Source organism: Eretmochelys imbricata, chromosome 2 (genome assembly GCF_965152235.1).
Source record: "Eretmochelys imbricata isolate rEreImb1 chromosome 2, rEreImb1.hap1, whole genome shotgun sequence".
NCBI lineage: Eukaryota > Metazoa > Chordata > Testudines > Cheloniidae > Eretmochelys > Eretmochelys imbricata.
The window spans coordinates 114,118,753-114,138,080 of record NC_135573.1 but is presented as its reverse complement, the minus strand read 5'-3'; the positions used below and the strand labels follow the sequence as shown (position 1 = coordinate 114,138,080).

Here is a 19,328-nt window from a genome sequence, read left to right as displayed (position 1 = left end):
TTTCTCCTCATGGAATTCAGGGCCTAATCTTGCAGAGGTTCTGAAGGTCTGAACAGATATTAGTATCAGTAGGAATTCTGAGTGTGGCACAATGCAGGATCAGGCCCTAGTTGTCAAAATCTATCTGAAGCAGTCAGTTTAGGGACTATACACTAGTACTAATTTGCTGGGCCTAATTTACCTCTTTGGTTCCACTGGCTCAAGCCTGCAGAAAGAACCTGGGAGCTGAAAGTCTGTCAGGAATATGGGGTGGAGTAATGCAAGCCAGTTGGCACAACCCTAAAAGTAGATTGTCCAGCCCAGGAGGGAGCATAGCCAGGCCAGCCAGCCCTCTTCCGGGCACCCTCTGCCATACGGTCTCCTGTAAAGTCCCAACCAGGTTTTAAAGACATCCTCTCCTTCATTCATCTGCAGTTGAGCTGATGGGCATTGGCATGATTCTAGAAACCCACTATTTATAAATACTTCTCATATTAGAGGTCAGTGAATATCATAAAAGGAAATAAAAAAATACTAGATATTTTTTTAATTCCATAAGATATTTCTTAATATTCTTGAGAACAGTTTTTTTGCTCAAACTCCAGCTTTGGCTTGAACTGTAAAGAATTAAAAAGTGTTTAGAAATAAAACAAAGATTTCAAGACCTAATTTACAGTTTGGAAGACATGAGTTTGATGGATTTTGCTGGTACTCATTACAGAGCAGAATTATGCCGGCAGACCGCAGATGGAGAAGTAATGTCACATATAATAGCACTGGAAGAGTGGTCTTAAATAATCTAGTCCAACTCCTGCTTCAAGCAGGAAGAGCACTAACCCTTTCCAAGTGGTTATTTAAACTTTTTTGGTAATGCTTCATATTAATGGTATTTTTATAAATAGTTTATAAAAGGAATGATTACTAGATAATCATGTTACACACATGAGTAGTATGTGTTACAGAAACTGTAGTTACATCCATCTATAATTCCTTCTACTGATATGCTTATAAGTCATCATTATAAATAACCTATTACCTTCTGGACAGTGTAACAACTAACCATTATTAAAACATCAATAATCATTTATTAATCCTTGGTAAACCACTTTTAGATGTTCTTGTGACAGATGGACAACATCCTGTAATATCCTGAACAAACCATATGGAATTAAGATTGAATTAATTAAACATTATTGAATTAGGGATAACACCTTTGGGGTACACCATTAAAAATGCAGTTGTTAATGTGTTATCACGTTGTATGTACCTTCTCTACTAGGAACGGGGGGAAGGTGCCGATATACTTCCTCCCTCATCAACCCTTTGAAGCTACCTCCTGGAGAGATATGCAAATACAAGTTCAAACTGGATTCTCCAGGGATCAACAGACAAAGAAAGGTGTTTTGGATAAACCGTCTGCTTTTAAACTGGTTCATGGTCTTCTTTCGGATCCAGCAAATGGACAGGATGCCTGGTCCCTGGAATTCCCCAATCCTTAGGGTAGGGTTAGAAGAACTGATCCTATGGAGGTCTCATAAGGTGGGGTGCTTGTTCTATGTAGAGGCTGGAATGAACTTGTGACCACACAGGAACCCCTTTGAAGGACTGTTCCTGCCAGAGCCCATGTTAGAGTTGGAATGAATTCTGGTAGCTCATTAGCATGTGTGTAGGTTCTTTTATTGTTTTTAATATATTTTCTCTGTAATGCTTTTTACCTTAATAAAGCAGGCTTGCACAGGAAGTGCTGCACGGTTACACACCTGTAGCAATTACACCAGTTAACCGTCTCTAAAGAGAAAGCAAGCATGTGCACTTGAGCAACCTATCTGTGCTGAAGGAAGGAAACTGTGCAGTCTGAACATACCCTGGTCAGAAGGGAGAGGGGCGCGTGTCTCCACCAAGAAAGGCAACAGCTGGGGAGCTGGGACCCTAAACTTGTGGGCCCAGGATGGAAAATACAGGTTCAGTTGCCCTGAACTGTGACAGTATTTAATGGAAAATGGGACCCCCCCTAGAAAAAAAGGGGGGGTATCCAGTGACTGTACCACAGCTAACACGGACAAATTATTTCATATATATGCTCTTAACTTTTACTGATAACTTACTGGTGATGAGTTTTTATGGATTGCTGGAAGAAGTGGTTGCGGCTGCTGCTGCTGGGGTAGTTGTTGGTTAGTTGTATTCTGTGGCAGCTGGATTTGCTGGAGAGGTTGGTGGTTAATCTTTGACGGAAGTTGTGGCTGAGTCTCGTCAAGTGCATCAGGTGAAGACTGAGATTCTGGCTTGGATACAGATTCTAGTTTTGATACAAGTTCTATTTTGGGTAGATTTGGCTTTGGCTCTGTTGGCTGAACAGGTTTCTGTTCCAAATATTGTGGAGGAGGTCCTAAAACTTGGCCAACTTGAAAATAAGGGTATTTCAAAGCCTGAAGAAGAATGTAAAACATATTTAATACACTTCTATAATTAAAATGCAATAACTTCTTCACCAGAGATGTAAGCAGGTCTCAAGCTTGTTAACAAATTCCACAGTGGAGGTTCAAGATGGATGCAAATGAACTCACATGTGTAAGTGAAGCACATGGAATGGTGTACACTTGATATTTGATTCTGGGGCGAGGAAGGGGTAAAATAAGACTGTGGGGGGTATCAGGGTGGCATTCAAAAATATGACTGGCAGATATTGCATGGTGTGTTTTTGAGGGGAATGTGATAAGAATCTGGTGCTTGTAAATTATGCGAACAAGCAGCCTAGAAATACCTAAAAAAGATGAATGGACGGATAGATAGCTTACAGATAACTTAGAAGGAATGTCCTACATCCCTTAAGAGCCATCTTTCCATCCCAGCACACATGTAGATTCTCTATTGCAATGTTCAGTTCACATAGTTTCCTAGGTTACCAGCATTAATCAGGAATATCCCCAAGGGGGATATTTCTGAATGAAGTTCTCCTCTGACTTAGGTTAGATAGGCTACATCTATTGCTGTATATGGGAACAGCCTCATGTAGGTGTCTTACACATATGCATCATGGCTGTTATTTTGACATTTCTATATATATATATATATATACACACACACACACACACACACACACGTGTGTGTGCGTTAATTCTTTAATTGGTATACTCTAATGAGCAAAGTTTATCCTGCATTTTCAGTTCACTCTATGTATGTTCACATCGCCAGCTTGCTTGCTTTGTTTTATATAGCTTACTGTGGCCTACATCCAGAGACGGCATTCTCATGATGTTCATCTGTAAATGCCAGCACCTATTTTCTTGACCTTGGTTGTTCATTCTGCTTTTTTCCATAGCATCCTCATGTCCTCTGCTGGGTACACAGCACAGCAATACCATACGGTCCAAAGGTGTAGTTTTCCAGAGCAGCCCAAAGCATTGTTCTGACACCTGAAATCTAGGAGGGAGCTATGCTCCAGCACTTATTGTCCGAGCCTTAGGGATGGTCTACACTGCCACTGGGAGGTGTGATTTCCAGCACTGGAAGACAGATCTATGCATGCTAAAAATAGCAATGTTAACACTGGCATGGGCGATGGCTCAGGCTAACTGCCTAAGCTTAGCCCCAGATGGTCAGGCAGGCTTGGACTTGGGTGTCTAGCTCGTGCTGCAATATCCACACTGCTATTTTTAGCACAAGTCCATCTACCATGCTGGCAATCACACCTCCCAGTTGCAGTTCCTAAGAGCAGGATTAATTTTAACCAACTCCTCTTCAAAGGCAGCATTTAAGTTTTAACCAGGTTTTTCTCAGCAAAAGTGGGTTTTGAAGTGAGCCACTGAAAGAGTAGGAGCGGCTTTTTCTTTTCAGATTGTGTGGCTTTGGAATGGTTTCATTGGCTTCTTAATTTTGTGTGCGCACATTTAACTTTTTTAAGCTTGTCTATCTTCCTTTTCTTATTTAGGCAAATCCAAGTTATTTTGCCTAAGAAAGACACCTAAGAATAAACTACTGAGGTAGTAAAGAAAGCAAAACCCACCAGCATGCTCTAGTTCAAATCACTTATAAATTTTTCTCCCCCACCTACTCCTTCACTCGGGTCTGCGTTTAAATGTGTTTCCAATTAATTTAAATACCATAGCAGCCATGTACCAAAAGTTATGAAACAGAATGGTTGTTGAAATAAGGATCAGCATTAAGGGACCTGTAAAAATGTGCTGAAATATTGTGTGTGTTAGGGCCAGATTTTGCCTCCCCTACTCATAATTAGTCATATTTTATTCCCAGAGCCATCTCATTCAAGTTAAAGAGACGTCTCAGAGTAAACTACTATGCATTATGTGCTTAATCTACTTTCATTAAGGTCAATGAAAAGACTTCCATTCACTTCAGTAGGAGTTGAATTGAGCTTTATGGATAGGGCTGCCAGAATCTGGCCCTTAGCCTTTGCAGCACTAGGATGTGACTCTGTAAACATAATTCAAGTGATTAGACCACTCACTTTGCATGAGACAATGCAGTTTGCATACAACATACTGCATGAAGGAAATATACCAGCCTGGCCATGTAAATGTCCTCCTGTCCTACAGGAAAGGAAGTTCTCAATGTTGTTCCATGGCATCCACTCTGATGAACAAGATGTGAAAAAATTCAGTTTGGGTCAACTGTGAAATGGAGATCTGGATTTGGGTCCTGATTCCAAAACACCTGGATCTAAGGTTTTATTTAAGACCACCTATAATACTGAAAAACACAGAACCAAGATCATTTTTGATGATCTCAGCCCCAGGTAAGTCCATAAAATAGAACTAAGAGTGAATTTGTCCCCTATTGTTTGATACTTGTGATGTCACTGAATGGTACAGGGGAAACTCAGAATCCAAAACAAGCTCTGAGCACACTGTACATCCATAGTCAATTACAATTCAAGTCTTTAGGGCTATACATCATGTCCACATGGGTTTAAGCTTGCTCGGTTAACAGATATGAGCATCACTTCATTTAATATTCTGAAGTGAAACTGTCTAAAACAGAGGACTAAAGATCTATTTAAAATATAGCAGAAACAACCATTTTATAAGTGTAACAAATTTATTTCAAACTATTGAAACAAAGGGTATTCAATTCAGTACTGTACTAGCCATCAGATTAATTTAAAAACTAAATGGCAGTAGTCTGCATTGCTGCCTGATTTTCATATGATTAGATCCCTGAATTTTTGAAAGTCAAAGTTGATCAAATACCTGTTGTCAACTTTGCATATTTTTTTAGGGTAAAGTCAATGTCAAATATTTGCATTGGCAGAAAAGTGGGGGTTCCCCACCCCCCACCTTTTGAGAGTTATAAACTGATTGTCTTATCTGACCTGATGTCACACTGACCCGCATACAAGACCGCTTGATCACAAGCACTAAAATACAAAATCATACAAAATGAGACCTGCAGCGCTTTGCAGATATGCAATGAACATTCTAAGTACCACCATGGATTTTTAGCAAAAAAGTTGTAATGTAAACAAAACCCACCCCATCAAGCAGCTTCTGGCATTACACTACATAGAACCAAACTTAATTTTCTACTGTTAACTACAACATTTAAGGAAAACAAGTTCTGCACAATTACACAAACATTTTAAAAAAAAAACGAGGAGTCCTTGTGACACCTTAGAGACTAACAAATTTATTTGGGCATAAGCTTTTGTGGGCTAAAACCCACTTAAACCATTCCATGCATCTGATGAAGTTTCCAGCTGGAAACGTTTTTTCAAGAGAGGGACTGAAACTATAAAAAGGAGGGACAAACATCCCAAGGCACCCCTCTCTATCTCCCTGTCCATTGCATTCATGGCACCTGAAGAGATAAAGGAAGAATTCACTGGACTCTGAGGGAAGGGTCCTGACCTACAGGGTTTGGTCAGTAAGACTGCTGAAAGCATGTGGTAAGAAACTTTGCTTGAATCTGATATAGTCTGTTATGTTAGGTATTAATAAATATTTTCTCTTTACTTTTCTTGTAACCATTTCTGACTTTTTATACCTTAGTACTTGTACTCACTTAAAAGCTCTCTCTTTATTGAGTACAAACTTGTTTTATTGTTTTATCTAACCCAGTGTGTTTAAATTGAAGTGTCTGGGTAACTCTGTTTGGAGTGACAAGTTGTGAGCATTATTATTCTCAAATAAATAAGATTATATATTTTTTACTGTCCTGAAGAGGGCTGTACAGTACAAGACATAAATTTCTGGGAGAAAAATCTAAGACTGGTGGTGTGTTGGGGTCTCCCAGCAGTATAACCAAGGCTGGTGAGAGCCAGAATGTAACCCAAGTGTGGCTTGCAGGCTGCAGTTACACACAGACACTCACGGTGTGGCTTGCATGCTGCAAGGCTGTTTGTGAGCAGCCCAGGTGGGAGCTACTTCAGCAAGGCACTGTAAGGCACCTAACATTGCAGGGCAGGGGTCATACAGCTGCTCATTAATCTGTATTGTACTCTGGTATGTCACACCCCCTCTCCTACTTTTTTCCTTTTTACATTGCTCTGGGCACCAGCTTGCTGCCTTCCACCCCAGAGAAGGCTGTATTTCAACAGGGCAATATATATACAACTAGTAAAATACTTTGAGATCACCCAGGATGAGAAGCACTGTGTATATCTAAAATGTTATTACTAAGTCCAGAATATATTTGACAAGAAAGAGAAGCTCTGGGGAACAGGCTCCCCAGCAGCAGAGAAACTCAGAAGAAATGGCACGTTCACTCTAATAATGATGCCCCAATAATCCCTCAACTCCACCCTCATCCCATCAGCCCTGTTCCCCACACTGCCCTTTACCCCTCCAGGGTGGTTCTGGCTCAGTGGTGGGGAGCAGCAGCCTGGGCGCCAGGACAGCAGCAGACCAGTCAGAGTTAGATGAGGAGGTGGAGTCAGCCACGTTCCAGAACTCTGAGGTGACGGGAAAGCTAGGCCACTCCCTGCAGTTCAAGGAGGAATTTGCAAAACACACCCACCCACTGCTGCAGAGGAGGGCTTCCTATTGGAAGGACAGAGCATTGTGATGCATCATGCTTCAAATGGATGGAGACAAAATGAACTGCCTTGGCTCTGCCCTGCAGGAGGAAGGACACATGAACAGTAGCGATGGGTGAAGAAAACAGAGAAGGAGAAAGAATGCCTGTGTGATGGGTACATTTCTACAGGGCTCCAACACTAACATTTAGCACTACATCACAATAGCATATGGGCTATTGCACACCAACTCCTTGACACCTGTTTATATGAGCCCACACTAAAGTCTCCTTTATGCACTGCACAGCTGACTCCTTGACAATGCAATTTAGGCCAGTTGTTCCTTTTTACAGAAGGGCTGTGTGGCATTCTCTGTATGATGCCTACAGTGCTAGAGGTGACTCTTGTAATACTAGTTCTTTTTGTAAAGTGGAGAGAGGTGGTTGATTTATTTTGTACCACCAGCTTAGTCACATTTGAGTCACCTGCATTATATCCACATGTGACTAGTTGGATTTTCATCTTGTCCTGCAATATTCCCTTTTTCGGTTATATTCCCTGCTATAATCCTCTTTTACATCCTATAAAAGTGTACTTACATTAACTTTGGATACACACAAAAAGGTATCTTATTTAGACACCTTTGGTACTTGGCAGTACACATATTTCGGGTTTTTATTAACTCTTATGGAAAAAGATGTGATATACCATTGTTGAAGTCCCCATAAAATTTGTCCCTGATTGCTTAGTAAGGTTCACCTCACATCTACACAAAGATATTCAGCTCTTATATAGCACTTTTCACCCACAGATCTCACACTACTTCACAAAGGAAGGTTTTATCACTATCCCTTTTATTAATGGAGAAAATGAAGCAGAGAGAAGTAATTTGCTCAAGGTCACACAGCAGGTCAGATACTAGGAAAACAACCCAGGTCCTCTGAATCCCAGGTCAGTGCTCTGTCCATTAGACCACATTGATTAGTTCACATTGTTTCACTTGCTGACTGAATTTATTCAAGTAAGGTATGACAGAGACTGAGGCTCTGATATGGACCTGTGCTGACAGCATCAACAAGACCAAATTACAGAGAGAACATAACTCAAAGTTTGATATTATTTGAACCACGCAACTTTGAACATTTGGGCTTCTCTCCGGTCTTATTTCCACCCACATGTACAAAATAGGAGGCTGATTTTTACTTTCTTACAGTGCTATGATGATCATTTGGCTAGCGTGTGTAAAATTTTAATGTAAAGCACTATACAAATTATTATCCTTATAATGAATCCATCACTTAGGCAGTCTTACCTGACTTGCTGTAGGTCGCTTCTTTGGATCCCAGTTCAGCATATCAGTCATAAGCTGTATTGCTTCACTGCTGGCATTTGGAATGAGAGTTTTGAGGTGCATAGGGATACATTGTGGGAAGCGGAAACTCATGGCAGACGCAAGCTGGTACCCTTCTGGCCAGTCACTCTATTTAAAAGTGAAAACAAGACGTCAGAGAGTTAACATACTACATCGTTTTGGATCAAATTAAAACAGAATTCTACAATCTGCATGCTAAGAAGGGAGGTGCACAGACCAAGTCACTAATCTGGAGTCTAATCTAACTAATCCACTAATCTAAGATGGAGTCACTAATCTTGTGGAGATAATCCATAATGCCTTGCCATACCTGCATCTCTTCAGTCTATTAAAAATTCTGCAGGTAAAGTTGTCTTCTTCTGCTGCCACTGCAACCATCTTGCCCCAATATCCCTTCACCAGCTTCCTCTCATTTTCAGCATTAAGTTCAGGCTTCTCATTTTTACCTTCCACCCCTGCTTACGTCTCTCTTCTGTCTATTAATCTTACATATCCTCTCACTCCCATGTACCTTCCCTTCATACTACTGTTTGCTCCTGTCACCTTCTTTCATGCCATCCCCTACTCTCATTTCCCATGCATCAAACATCATTTACCTCCTCCTTCAAACCTTCTTTCATGAAGTCTCCTCACTGTTGCATCTCCACACCTCCTTCCATTTGAACTGTTGTGCTATGGTTAGTTGTATCCAAATTGAACAGTATGCTCCTTGGAGTGGAGACTGTCTTTCTATGTGTTATGTAAAGTGGCACACACATTTAGAGTGTACTACAAATAACAACACATGTAGTACTTTTGTAACTCATTGCAGAATCAAGCATTTATGATTTTTGTTTTAAAAAGAACAAAACCTGATTTGTACCTGCAGAAAATAAATATGTTTGCATACTCGAATATTTGCCTGCTCAGATAGCTACTTGTGCAAGCAGTTTCTCTGTGTGTGTGCAAATGCAAGTACAAGTGCACATTTTTGTAAGCACTACTCAGCCTACATTTATCAAAACTTGGCCCTTAAATAGCATATGGTGCCTAAAATAATTGAAAGTAATTCTAACATTTACAGATTGTCTACATTTTTCTCCCTTTATGCCATTGCTAACAATATCTTACATGAAAACAGGAGCCCTCTATCTTATGAGTTTGTGTTCCATTGTTTCCTCACTTTAAAGGCACAATTCTCTAATTAAGACACCATAATAATTTGGCAATGTTACAATGAAAAAAATATTTTAATGCAAATATCCTTAAAGCCACATGTGCAACCTCTTTTTTAAAAAAACAATTTTTCATTTATCTGGCTTTCATCATGATGTAGAGTAAGTGGACATAAAAATCACACATCATATAAAGGGTGTTAATACACGAAACAGGAGTATTATTCTATACGTCAATAAGAACAAATAAGTACAATTTAGAAAGCATCAGGTGTTTGCACAAGCAATTAGTATATCGTCAATAGTTTATATGCACCCATTAAAGGCAAGAAAGCACTTCAAACAATTGATTCATTTTATTCTCATTAGCGTATACTACTATAAATCTACAATTGGACTTACCTTCTTTGGAGTCCCTAATACTTGGCAAATTTTGAAGATTTCATCTACTTCGCTTGTCCCTGGGAAAAGAGGTCTCAGCGTGTACAGTTCAGCCATTATGCTACCAACAGCCCATATATCAATAGGAGAGCTATAAATAGAAGATCTCAACAAAACTTCAGGTGCACGATACCTATAAGAAATCACGGGCCAAATTCAGAAGTGGAGGTACAAAGCAAGGGTAAGTTAAGGTCATATGTTTACTGCATAAATCACTTACCATCTGGTAGAAACATAATCGGTGTATGGTGGCTGAGATCTTAATTCTCTAGCCAATCCAAAATCAGCTATTTTCACAAGTTCTGGGCCCATACAGAGAAGGTTTTCAGGCTTCATATCCCGATGGAAAAAACCTGAGAGTATATACAGAAAAAGACAAATTATGCCATCACTTGTTCATCAGCCAGCTTTGATTTAGCCATACCAAGTTCACTTTGGGATTCTCTGGAGACCATAAGCTTTTCTTTCATTCACACTCTTTCAACATATGTTATATTATAAAGGAAGGAAACAGTTTTCCTATCATTTAATTTGATTTATTGGTAAATTAATAAGCACAAACTATCTGGTTTTAAAACTCTAAAGAAAACACGCAGCAACTTTCAGGAAATGGCTGTTTCATTTTGAACTGTGATGGTTTGGCTATCAATGCAATGGTAGTTTGTTTTGTTTAATAATTTTAAACAACAAACCAGTTTTAGAAACAGAGCACTTTTTTATTTCTTCCTCTTATATATATATATATACATACACACACACACATAAAAATAAACAAGAGTCTCTGACAATATTATTCAGTTAACATTTCTTGTAGGAGTTAGTTTTATTTATCACTCTGGGACCACCTTGCAAACATCGGATTTTAACAGGACATCCAAATTCTGATTTTAGATGTTCATATCAGCAGTTACACATATAAATGTCTGTTTCATGCACCTAAATTCTAATTTGAGCATCGAAATACAGGATTTGCAAGTTTTATTTAGGTATCCATGTTTTAAAATTAGGCTGTCTATAACATGGTTTCTTCCTCTACACGGTCTAATCAGCCTTGCTGTTTAATTCAAATATGTTGTTAGATTTGTAGAAAGTATCTATTGACCCCACTAAGCAATACTGCAATTCAGTATTTACTGAATTTATTGGTTTTCTACGTGCAGCCAAGAAGATATGAGTACCATCATTATCAGGAGGCGCTGGAGATGGACTGGCCATGTGCTTCGGATGGAAACTGACTCCATCACCAGAATAGCACTAAGATGGATACCTGAAGGCAAGTGAAAACAAGGCCGCCCGAAAACATTGTGGTGAAGAGCTGTAGAAGCTGAGCTGAAAAACCTGGGACACAGCTGGGGAACCACTGAAAGACTTGCCAGAAACAGATCGGAGTGGAGGAGCTTTGTCACTGCCCTAAATACCAGAGGCATAATGCATACTAACTATGAACTGAAAATCTAAAAATCACAAGGATTCAGCTCTAATTATGAAGGCAAAAGGTGATTTTGTAAATTTCATCATCTTTCTATGCCAATATATCTAGGATTAGAATAACACTAACATTTTATAGAAATGAGACTTTTCACAAGTTCTCTATATGTGACTCACTCATCTATTTTATGCGTATAAATAGAAAGTTTGTTGATGACCAGAGAATAATCTATGGTCATAAATCAAAAAGACACGAAAACAATACTTTCAACATTAGCAAGCATAGGAGAAGTTCTTTTTAGTGGAGTACTGTATCCAAGAGTCTTACTATGTCTGTGTAGAAAAGCTAAGCCAGAGATGACTTAGAATACATGTTCTTTATTTTATCATCAGTGAACATCTTATTTTCTCTGACATATTGCAGAGAAAGTGATGAGGGGAGGAAAAAAAGTATAAAAGATAACATGAACAGGAGAGTAGGATGATACTTTTTTAATATAAAGGGACTTGTTACTAGTATATCAGAATGCAGTTTAAAAGATGCTTTGCACACCAGAATAAATTAAGTGGAATATTTTGCTAAATTTGTGTAAGTTCTGAAAGATGCAGTGCACCCACAACTTCTTCAGTGAGCTGTGGCTGCTCATACCTGCTAGATTTCATGCAATAGACATGTTCATTTTGTATTTTAGTGAACAAATTATTTCAACATTTTTGTAGATATTGCATTAATTTATTTTGATATCTTAAAAGACAGATGAAACTGCAAAGTCACAATTGTCCCCAAACATACCCTCTTGAGAAAAATAAGAAATACACTGTATAATACAGCATGCAACCTTCTTCAGAATCAAAATAATCTTTGATCTAGGGCTGAAACGTATTAAACAGTCTCTAAATAATAATTATTGGTGCCTTCAGAAAAGAGAGCCTCCGATTACAGAAGAACCAAATATAATTTAAAAATCCAGATGGCTTTCTTAAGATAGCACATTTTTGAGACTACATATGGCAGCCACATACTTTCTATAATATGATAACTTGATCTGTTTAGCCTGTAACCCCAGCCTTAATCAAACCTGCATTATCCTCTTTCTCAAAAGAGGGCTGCACAGTTAAAGTCTGCAAAGAAACCTACCGTGCTTATGGATAAAAGCTAGCCCTTGTAATATCTGATACATAATGTTTCTGATGACTGACTCAGGGAACAACTTGTTTCTGCAAAGAAACAAATTTACATAAAATATTTAACTATTTCAAGCAATTTTTATATAGATTTTTTTTCCTGTAATGAATAACATTTTCAGCATTTATACAATATATTATGAAGCAACTGAACCTCAAGGGTGAAAGAACAAAGCAAAATTTTTATATGAACAATCTAGGGCTTAATATGTAGTTCCATATTCAAGTAAAACTCTCTCTGATTGCAAAGGGTATTGTGTCTGCCTAAGGACGGAAAGATCAAGTTCCACGTCTGTATATAAATATGTTGGTCTTCTCTCTCTTTCTCTCCTGTGTACACATAACCATTCCCCACCGCTTCCCCACCCCACCCTCCGCAAACCAAACCAAATATAGGCAGTTGGTGAAATATTAGTCTAGTGGTGGGCAACCTGTGGTCCATCAGGGTAATCCGCTGGCGGGCCGCGAGACAGTTTGTTTACATTGACCGTCTGCAGGCATGGCTACCTGCAGCTCCCAGTGACCGCAGTTCGTCATTCCCAGCCAATGGGAGCTGCAGGAAGCGGCAGCCAGCACGTCCCTGTGGCCCACACTGCTTCCTGCAGCTCCCCTTGGCCAGGAAGAGCGAGCAGCCGTGCCTGCGGACGGTCAGTGTAAACAAACTGTCTCGCAGCTTGCCAGTGGATTATCCTGATGGGCTGCTTGTGGCCCATGGGCCACAGGTTGCCCACCACTGAGATTCATACATTAAAGGGCTTAAGAAAATTGCTTTCACAAATTCCTGCATGGCTACTATACACCCAAGGCATTTGATTATCTCAGAATTCTTATCTGGTTGCATTATTCCCGCTATACTGGAAGCTGAACAATTCATAATTTGTCCTCAGATACATAGGCATAACTTCTGTTGACCTCAGTGGGGCTGACATTAAGGACAGAATGTACAATCAAGCTTTTATTAATTTGAATCTACTAAGTATGGAATGAATCTTAAAACAGAAATTTTAACACATTGCTCAAGATATCAATAGAACTCATTAAAAAAAGTGCAAACACCAGATTCCACTGAACGTTTTACAAATGAAACATACCTGTCCTTCATTAACTGATAGAGATTTTCCTTCATATACTCAAACACAAAATAAAGGTGGTCATTTTCTCTGATAACTTCTTTCAGTTTTATCACATTGGCATGATTCAGTTTCTTAAGAGACTGCAATACAGCAACATGACAGTAATTTTGGTTATTCAACAGAGCTAAAACAGAGCAATGCCTAAAGTTTTGTTAATTCTACATTAGAAATAGTTCTTGGACAAATGCAGTGTATCTTGTCTATTTTTCTGTACTTCTTCTGAATACCTATTTGCATTCCTCTACAACAGTGTTACGTTTATGAAAGAATAAAGCTTCAGGGGCAAATTTTTAGAGTATCCAGTTTGTGCAAGTGAAACTACTGTATTTGCATGCATAAATCCAATATTTTTCAACCAGGCACTCAGTTATCCATAATTTGCATGTAAAAAAGACAAGGCCAATCAACAGAAAACTTACAGTAAATGGATATTTTAAAGTTGATATCAAAATCATGACTACAACCCATGCATGCAAGATAAATTAATAGGACTTGGATGAAAACAGCACATTGAAGATCCTTCCATATCATATAAATATCACAAATCACAAGATACAGAATTTTTCAGCTCCACCATTAATCAGTTTACTACACTGCTTCATATACTGTTTAATTTAAAATAATATGTTACACTGTTGGATGTAAAAACTTCAAAAACAAGATGTCAGGTAGGAGATTAAACTTTCCCTCTCGCTCCTTAATAATCTGGTTTTATATTTAGGACTAACTAAGGTATAAATTTAAACAAGAAGGCAAAGACACAACATTCAGTATACATTAAAAAACATTATGCTCTCAGTTTTACCTTGACTTCTCTCAAATTCATACATTCATCCCAAGAATAGAACTTTCTTTTCATCCTGAAATAAAATCCAGAAAATACAGTGTATTCTAAATGAACAATACATACAAACAAAATTTTCTTAGAACCAAGAAAGATCAGGAATGTGTCACTTTTCAGCAGCGTAACAATCAAATTCTATTTTCAATATATTTCAAATATACTTGATTTAAATAATTTTATTAATATTTACTAAAGTTGAATTGTATTGTTTTTAGGTTTGCCACAGTTTAACGTAATGTATGATATGTAACCACTACACAGTTTTTAGAAGGTAGTTAGCCACATAGACCAAGGTATCCCCAAGGGTTCTATAAATATCAGCAAGCATTTTACCCCACCTATGTAATCTGAACTACGTCCTTAATCCTGTGGGAATCAGCATGACCCAGAGGATAAGACATTGGCCTAGGAATTTGAAGTAGGGGAGGTCACTTGGGTATGTTTACACTGCAAGTGAAAGTGCTATTGTACCATGGTAGTGACAATCTAGCTAGCATACATAACAACAGTGGTGTACAGACATGGTGACACTGACTTCAGCGTGGGCTAGCTGCCGAGTACAATCCTGCTGGGGAGCCTGACTACAAACTCAGGTTGCTGAAAGTTATGTACAGCCTAACCCCGCTAGAATCCAAACATCAGGCTTTATTTTGCTCTTCCTGAAGTCAAACTCTCAGTGACTTATTCATAGATTCTAAGGCCAGAAGGGATCATTGCAATCATCTAGTCTGACCCCCTTTAACACAGGCCATAGAACTTCCCCAAAATAATTCCTGGGACAGATCTTTTAGAAACACATCCAATCTTGATTTAAAAATTGTCAATGATGGAAAATCCACCACAACCCTAGGTAAACTGATCCAATGGTTAATTATTCTCACTATTAAAAATGTATGCCTTACTTACAATCTGAATTTGTCTAGCTTCAACTTCCAAGCATTGGATTGTGTTATACCTTCCTTTGTTAGACTGCAGAGTCTATTACTAAATATTTGTTCCTCCTATAGGTTCTTAAAGACTAATCAAGTCACTCAATCTTCTCTTTGTTAAGCTAAATAGATTGATTCAAAGAGCTCAATCACTATGTCATGTTTTCTAATCCTTTAATAATTTTCATGGCTCTTCTTTGAGCCCACTCCAATTTATCAACAACCTTCTTGAACGGCAGACACCAGAAATGGACACAGTATTCCAGCAGCAGGTGCACCAGTGCCAAATACAGAGATAAAATAACCTTCCTACTCCAACTTGAGATTCCCCTGTTTATGCATCTAAGGATCACATTAGCTCTTTTGGACACAGCAGCACACCAGGAACTCATGTTCAGCTGATTATCCACCACAACCCCCATTTTTTTTCCCCACAGACACTGCTTCCCAGGAGAGAGTCTCCCATCCTATTGGTACAGCCTACATTCTTTGTTCCTAGATGTATACCTTTACATTTAACCATATCAAAATGCGAATTGTTTGCTTGCATACAGTTACTAAGCCTTTGAAAACAAAGCCAAATTCCAAGGGAGGGAAGGAAGAGAGTTGTAACTCTCCAGTATGAGGGCTGTATTAAAGCAGGTTAGGAAAGACACCTGCTCACATGGGCCCACAATGGGTTTCTTCCTTGAGAAACAGAATTGCTTTGGTGTTGATCTTTACTCTGTCAGAAGATCCAAGAAAACTTTAAAGTTACATTTATTATTTAGATTCCCTGATGACAAGCAGCTATGTTAGAGTGGATTGTGTAACAAAGCAAACAGGCAGGAATATATTGCTTACAGTAATCTACTACATCATCTAATGAGACATGAAATGCATCTGTTCTACCATTTCTAAAGTACAAGTAGTGAAAGCAAAATTAAATTTAATGGAGTCAGACCTCATTCTTGCACAACAAATTTAAACCCTTAGGAACAGAGAGACTTCTCGTTCTACGATGGGCCAGAGTAAGGTAATTTCTTTTTACGTGTATATGGGCAAAGTAGTAGTCAATCAGGACACAAAAAAGTGTTACAACGTGGTCTGGGGTATTCCTCGGCAGCTGAAACCCATGGAGGAGCCACACTGGGGCAGAGCCTAGGGTCCGTGGGAACCGTAACCGTTCTCATATGCTCCTTGGACCAACTGCCCTACATCTAGCAAAGATTGCTCAGTCTTAGAGGTTAGAAACCGAACTCCTCTCCCCCGACAGGAATAATTTGCCCCAAAAGCTTTATATGGGATCATGTCTTGGTCACAATAAGTTTGTTTTTGTAGACCTATTTTATGCCCTTCTGCACAAAACAAAATGGATAGGGCCTGAACCTCATCATAAGAATTTAAGGATTTAGGAGTGCCCAGGAGCTAATGGTTTTAAGAAGAGATTTAAAACCAAACTGTCACCTTACTTATTTACTTACTTAACTAGGTACTTATACATTGCTCATCATTACAGTAACTTACTTACAAATGCTAAAGCATGCATAAGGATCTTTGTTTCTTTCTCTCCATCTGCCAGTTAAGAGGGAATATATCTGTTTTTATAGTAGTTAACATATTTATTGTTGGAAGACCATGTGTAAGAAGCATAGTTTCCATTTGAATCTGGAGGCTTGTGGCTATTCCACAGTCACAGGTCAGTTGTCAAGAAAGTTCTTTCACCCACACCTCTCGCAAGTCCCACTCTTGAAGCAAACAGTTCAGTTTTTCCCAGAGGAACATAGCTATCATGGGAATTCAATATGTAAACGTGAGAAGAATTTGGTGAGCACTTTAAAGTATCTCACAGAGTACCAAAAAGCGTATTGCAGTCACCTTTAAATTTCTGACATGCAACATAGGCAAAAAATTAGTTACTAGGATATTCAGGGCATTAGGGTATAACTGTAACAAATCTAACCACTGATCCAGCAGCTTTTCCTAAATTATCAACTGTAGGCCAGATTCTGCCCTTTGACTTTTATTGGGTGAAAGATCAAACTTATTACTTTCTTCTAAAGTTACTTCAGGAGAAAAAACACCAATGATTGATTTTTAAAACACATTCTGGTTTTGTTCAGGGGCCATATCCTTGGCTGGTGTAACTCAATTGACTTCCATGGAACCACAGTGTTTTACACCAGTTGAGAATGTGGTCCAAGGTCATCAAATCAGACATCTAAAAGAACACACAATCTTTGTTTTTTAAGATCTTAGTTTACTTGAAAAATTGTCCATATTTTTTTTGTACATAAATAGCATAGTATAAAAGAGTTACAATCTTAACTATTTAAGAGTACGTTTACTCAATATCACATACCTTTTGATAGCCACAAGCTCGCCTGACTCATTGCTCTTTCCCATGAGTACACTGCCATAGGTGCCGTCACCAAGTTGTTTCATGGTTGTGTAACGGTTCATTTTGTAAGACCTGGATTGCTGAAAGCCTTGAAAACTTTAAATGTCTCCTTTTATTAGAAGACTTCTACACTCAATTTTTTTAAGACAAATTTTTGTTTTTCCAGAATGATGTTATATGAGTGGATTGTTTGTCATAATTTATTAAGATATTTGGTCTTCTTCCTCAGGATTATAGCCACTTTGAGATCCAGAAATAAAGTAACAAGGAAGGGAATAATGCAGCCATTCTTACATACATCCTTAACAAACAAACAAAAAGAAAAGGGGGGGAGTGAAAAAGGTGAATTTTAACATTAATGTATTCTAGGAAAAATACAATAGAATACTCATATCTAACATGAATAAAGAATCTTATATTAATGTTTTCGCTGTATAATGGAACATGTCAGAATGGCCAGGGTTTTTTTGCCATATGGAATAAAGATGCAGATCTAAACTGAATATGTTCTACAAGCATCAAGCAACTTGCTACATCCATGTGGCTTTTCCTGTAAAATGTGAGAATTCTCCCCATAACACTGAGAGCACCAGGAGCTAACAATCCAGCATGAACATGACATCCCAATGTAGGTGTATTCTGCTGTTTAGGAGACATGTCCAACCCTGCAGCTGGCTAGCACATACTCCTGTCTGCACGATGCGCTTGCTTGAAACAGCCTCCTTATAAAAGCAGCACCTTGTCCCACCATTCAGTGGTGCCTCTGGCATCAGTGAGGAATCGTGCACTGGCTGTCATGATGCCAGTAGCAGATGACCCACTCTGCTTATTCCCTGTGCACTGACCCTCCACCAGTTTGGCCACAAAGAGTACAAAGTAATCATTTTGCCCCTCATTGAAATGCAGCCACCTCTATGGTGAAATGAAATAATTGTTTAATAGTGCACAGCAACACTACCCAGCAGATTTGGAAGTAAATTATTGTGGAAATTTTACATAGGCAAAAAAAATTAGACTCCAATCTTCAACCTGCTGCCTTATAATGCCATCTAAAGTTTGCTATTTTAGGCCCCAATCCTGCAAACCCTTGCACATATTAACTTCAATGGGCCTACTCATGGTAGACTCGGCTTATTGCTTAGTTTTATTTATCCTTTAAAAATAGCTATTAAAAATACAAAGATTTATTTTAGAAATCCCTCTGAAAGCATGGTTATTTGCACTTTAAAAGACAGCATGTAAAGCATCAGAAACTATATAAAATATATATTAATATGCATATATAACAAATATAGAATGAGATTAATTTTAATAGGATTTGGTGTCCAAGTCACTTAGTCAGCTTTGAAAAATCACATACACACGTCTATATATTGTTAAATGATCCTGATAAGCCAGTTTTGTGTGTGTATTTTTTTTATATATATAATGTTTTCAATTTTATTCAGAACTGCCAGTGAACCAAAAAGATCAGTTATTCACACAGCTCTAATAATAAAAAAAACCCATGAAT

General features: G+C 38.5%; 1 protein-coding gene across 3 annotated transcripts in view; it reads right to left on the bottom strand.

Annotated features, from left to right (window-relative positions):
• MAK (male germ cell associated kinase) overlaps window positions 1-17,877 on the bottom strand; it is a 49,632-nt gene extending 31,755 nt beyond the window's left edge. For all 3 annotated transcript variants that reach the window (XM_077809118.1, XM_077809119.1, XM_077809121.1), the window contains exons 1-8: window positions 17,777-17,877; window positions 14,468-14,522; window positions 13,621-13,742; window positions 12,483-12,562; window positions 10,137-10,269; window positions 9,878-10,049; window positions 8,262-8,429; window positions 2,081-2,405 (exon numbers count right to left, since the gene is read on the bottom strand). In XM_077809118.1, coding sequence (XP_077665244.1) covers window positions 2,081-2,405; window positions 8,262-8,429; window positions 9,878-10,049; window positions 10,137-10,269; window positions 12,483-12,562; window positions 13,621-13,742; window positions 14,468-14,522; window positions 17,777-17,877 — 1,156 coding nt within the window. The remainder of the gene's footprint in view (window positions 1-2,080; window positions 2,406-8,261; window positions 8,430-9,877; window positions 10,050-10,136; window positions 10,270-12,482; window positions 12,563-13,620; window positions 13,743-14,467; window positions 14,523-17,776) is intronic.
• Between the last annotated feature and the right edge of the window lie 1,451 nt (window positions 17,878-19,328).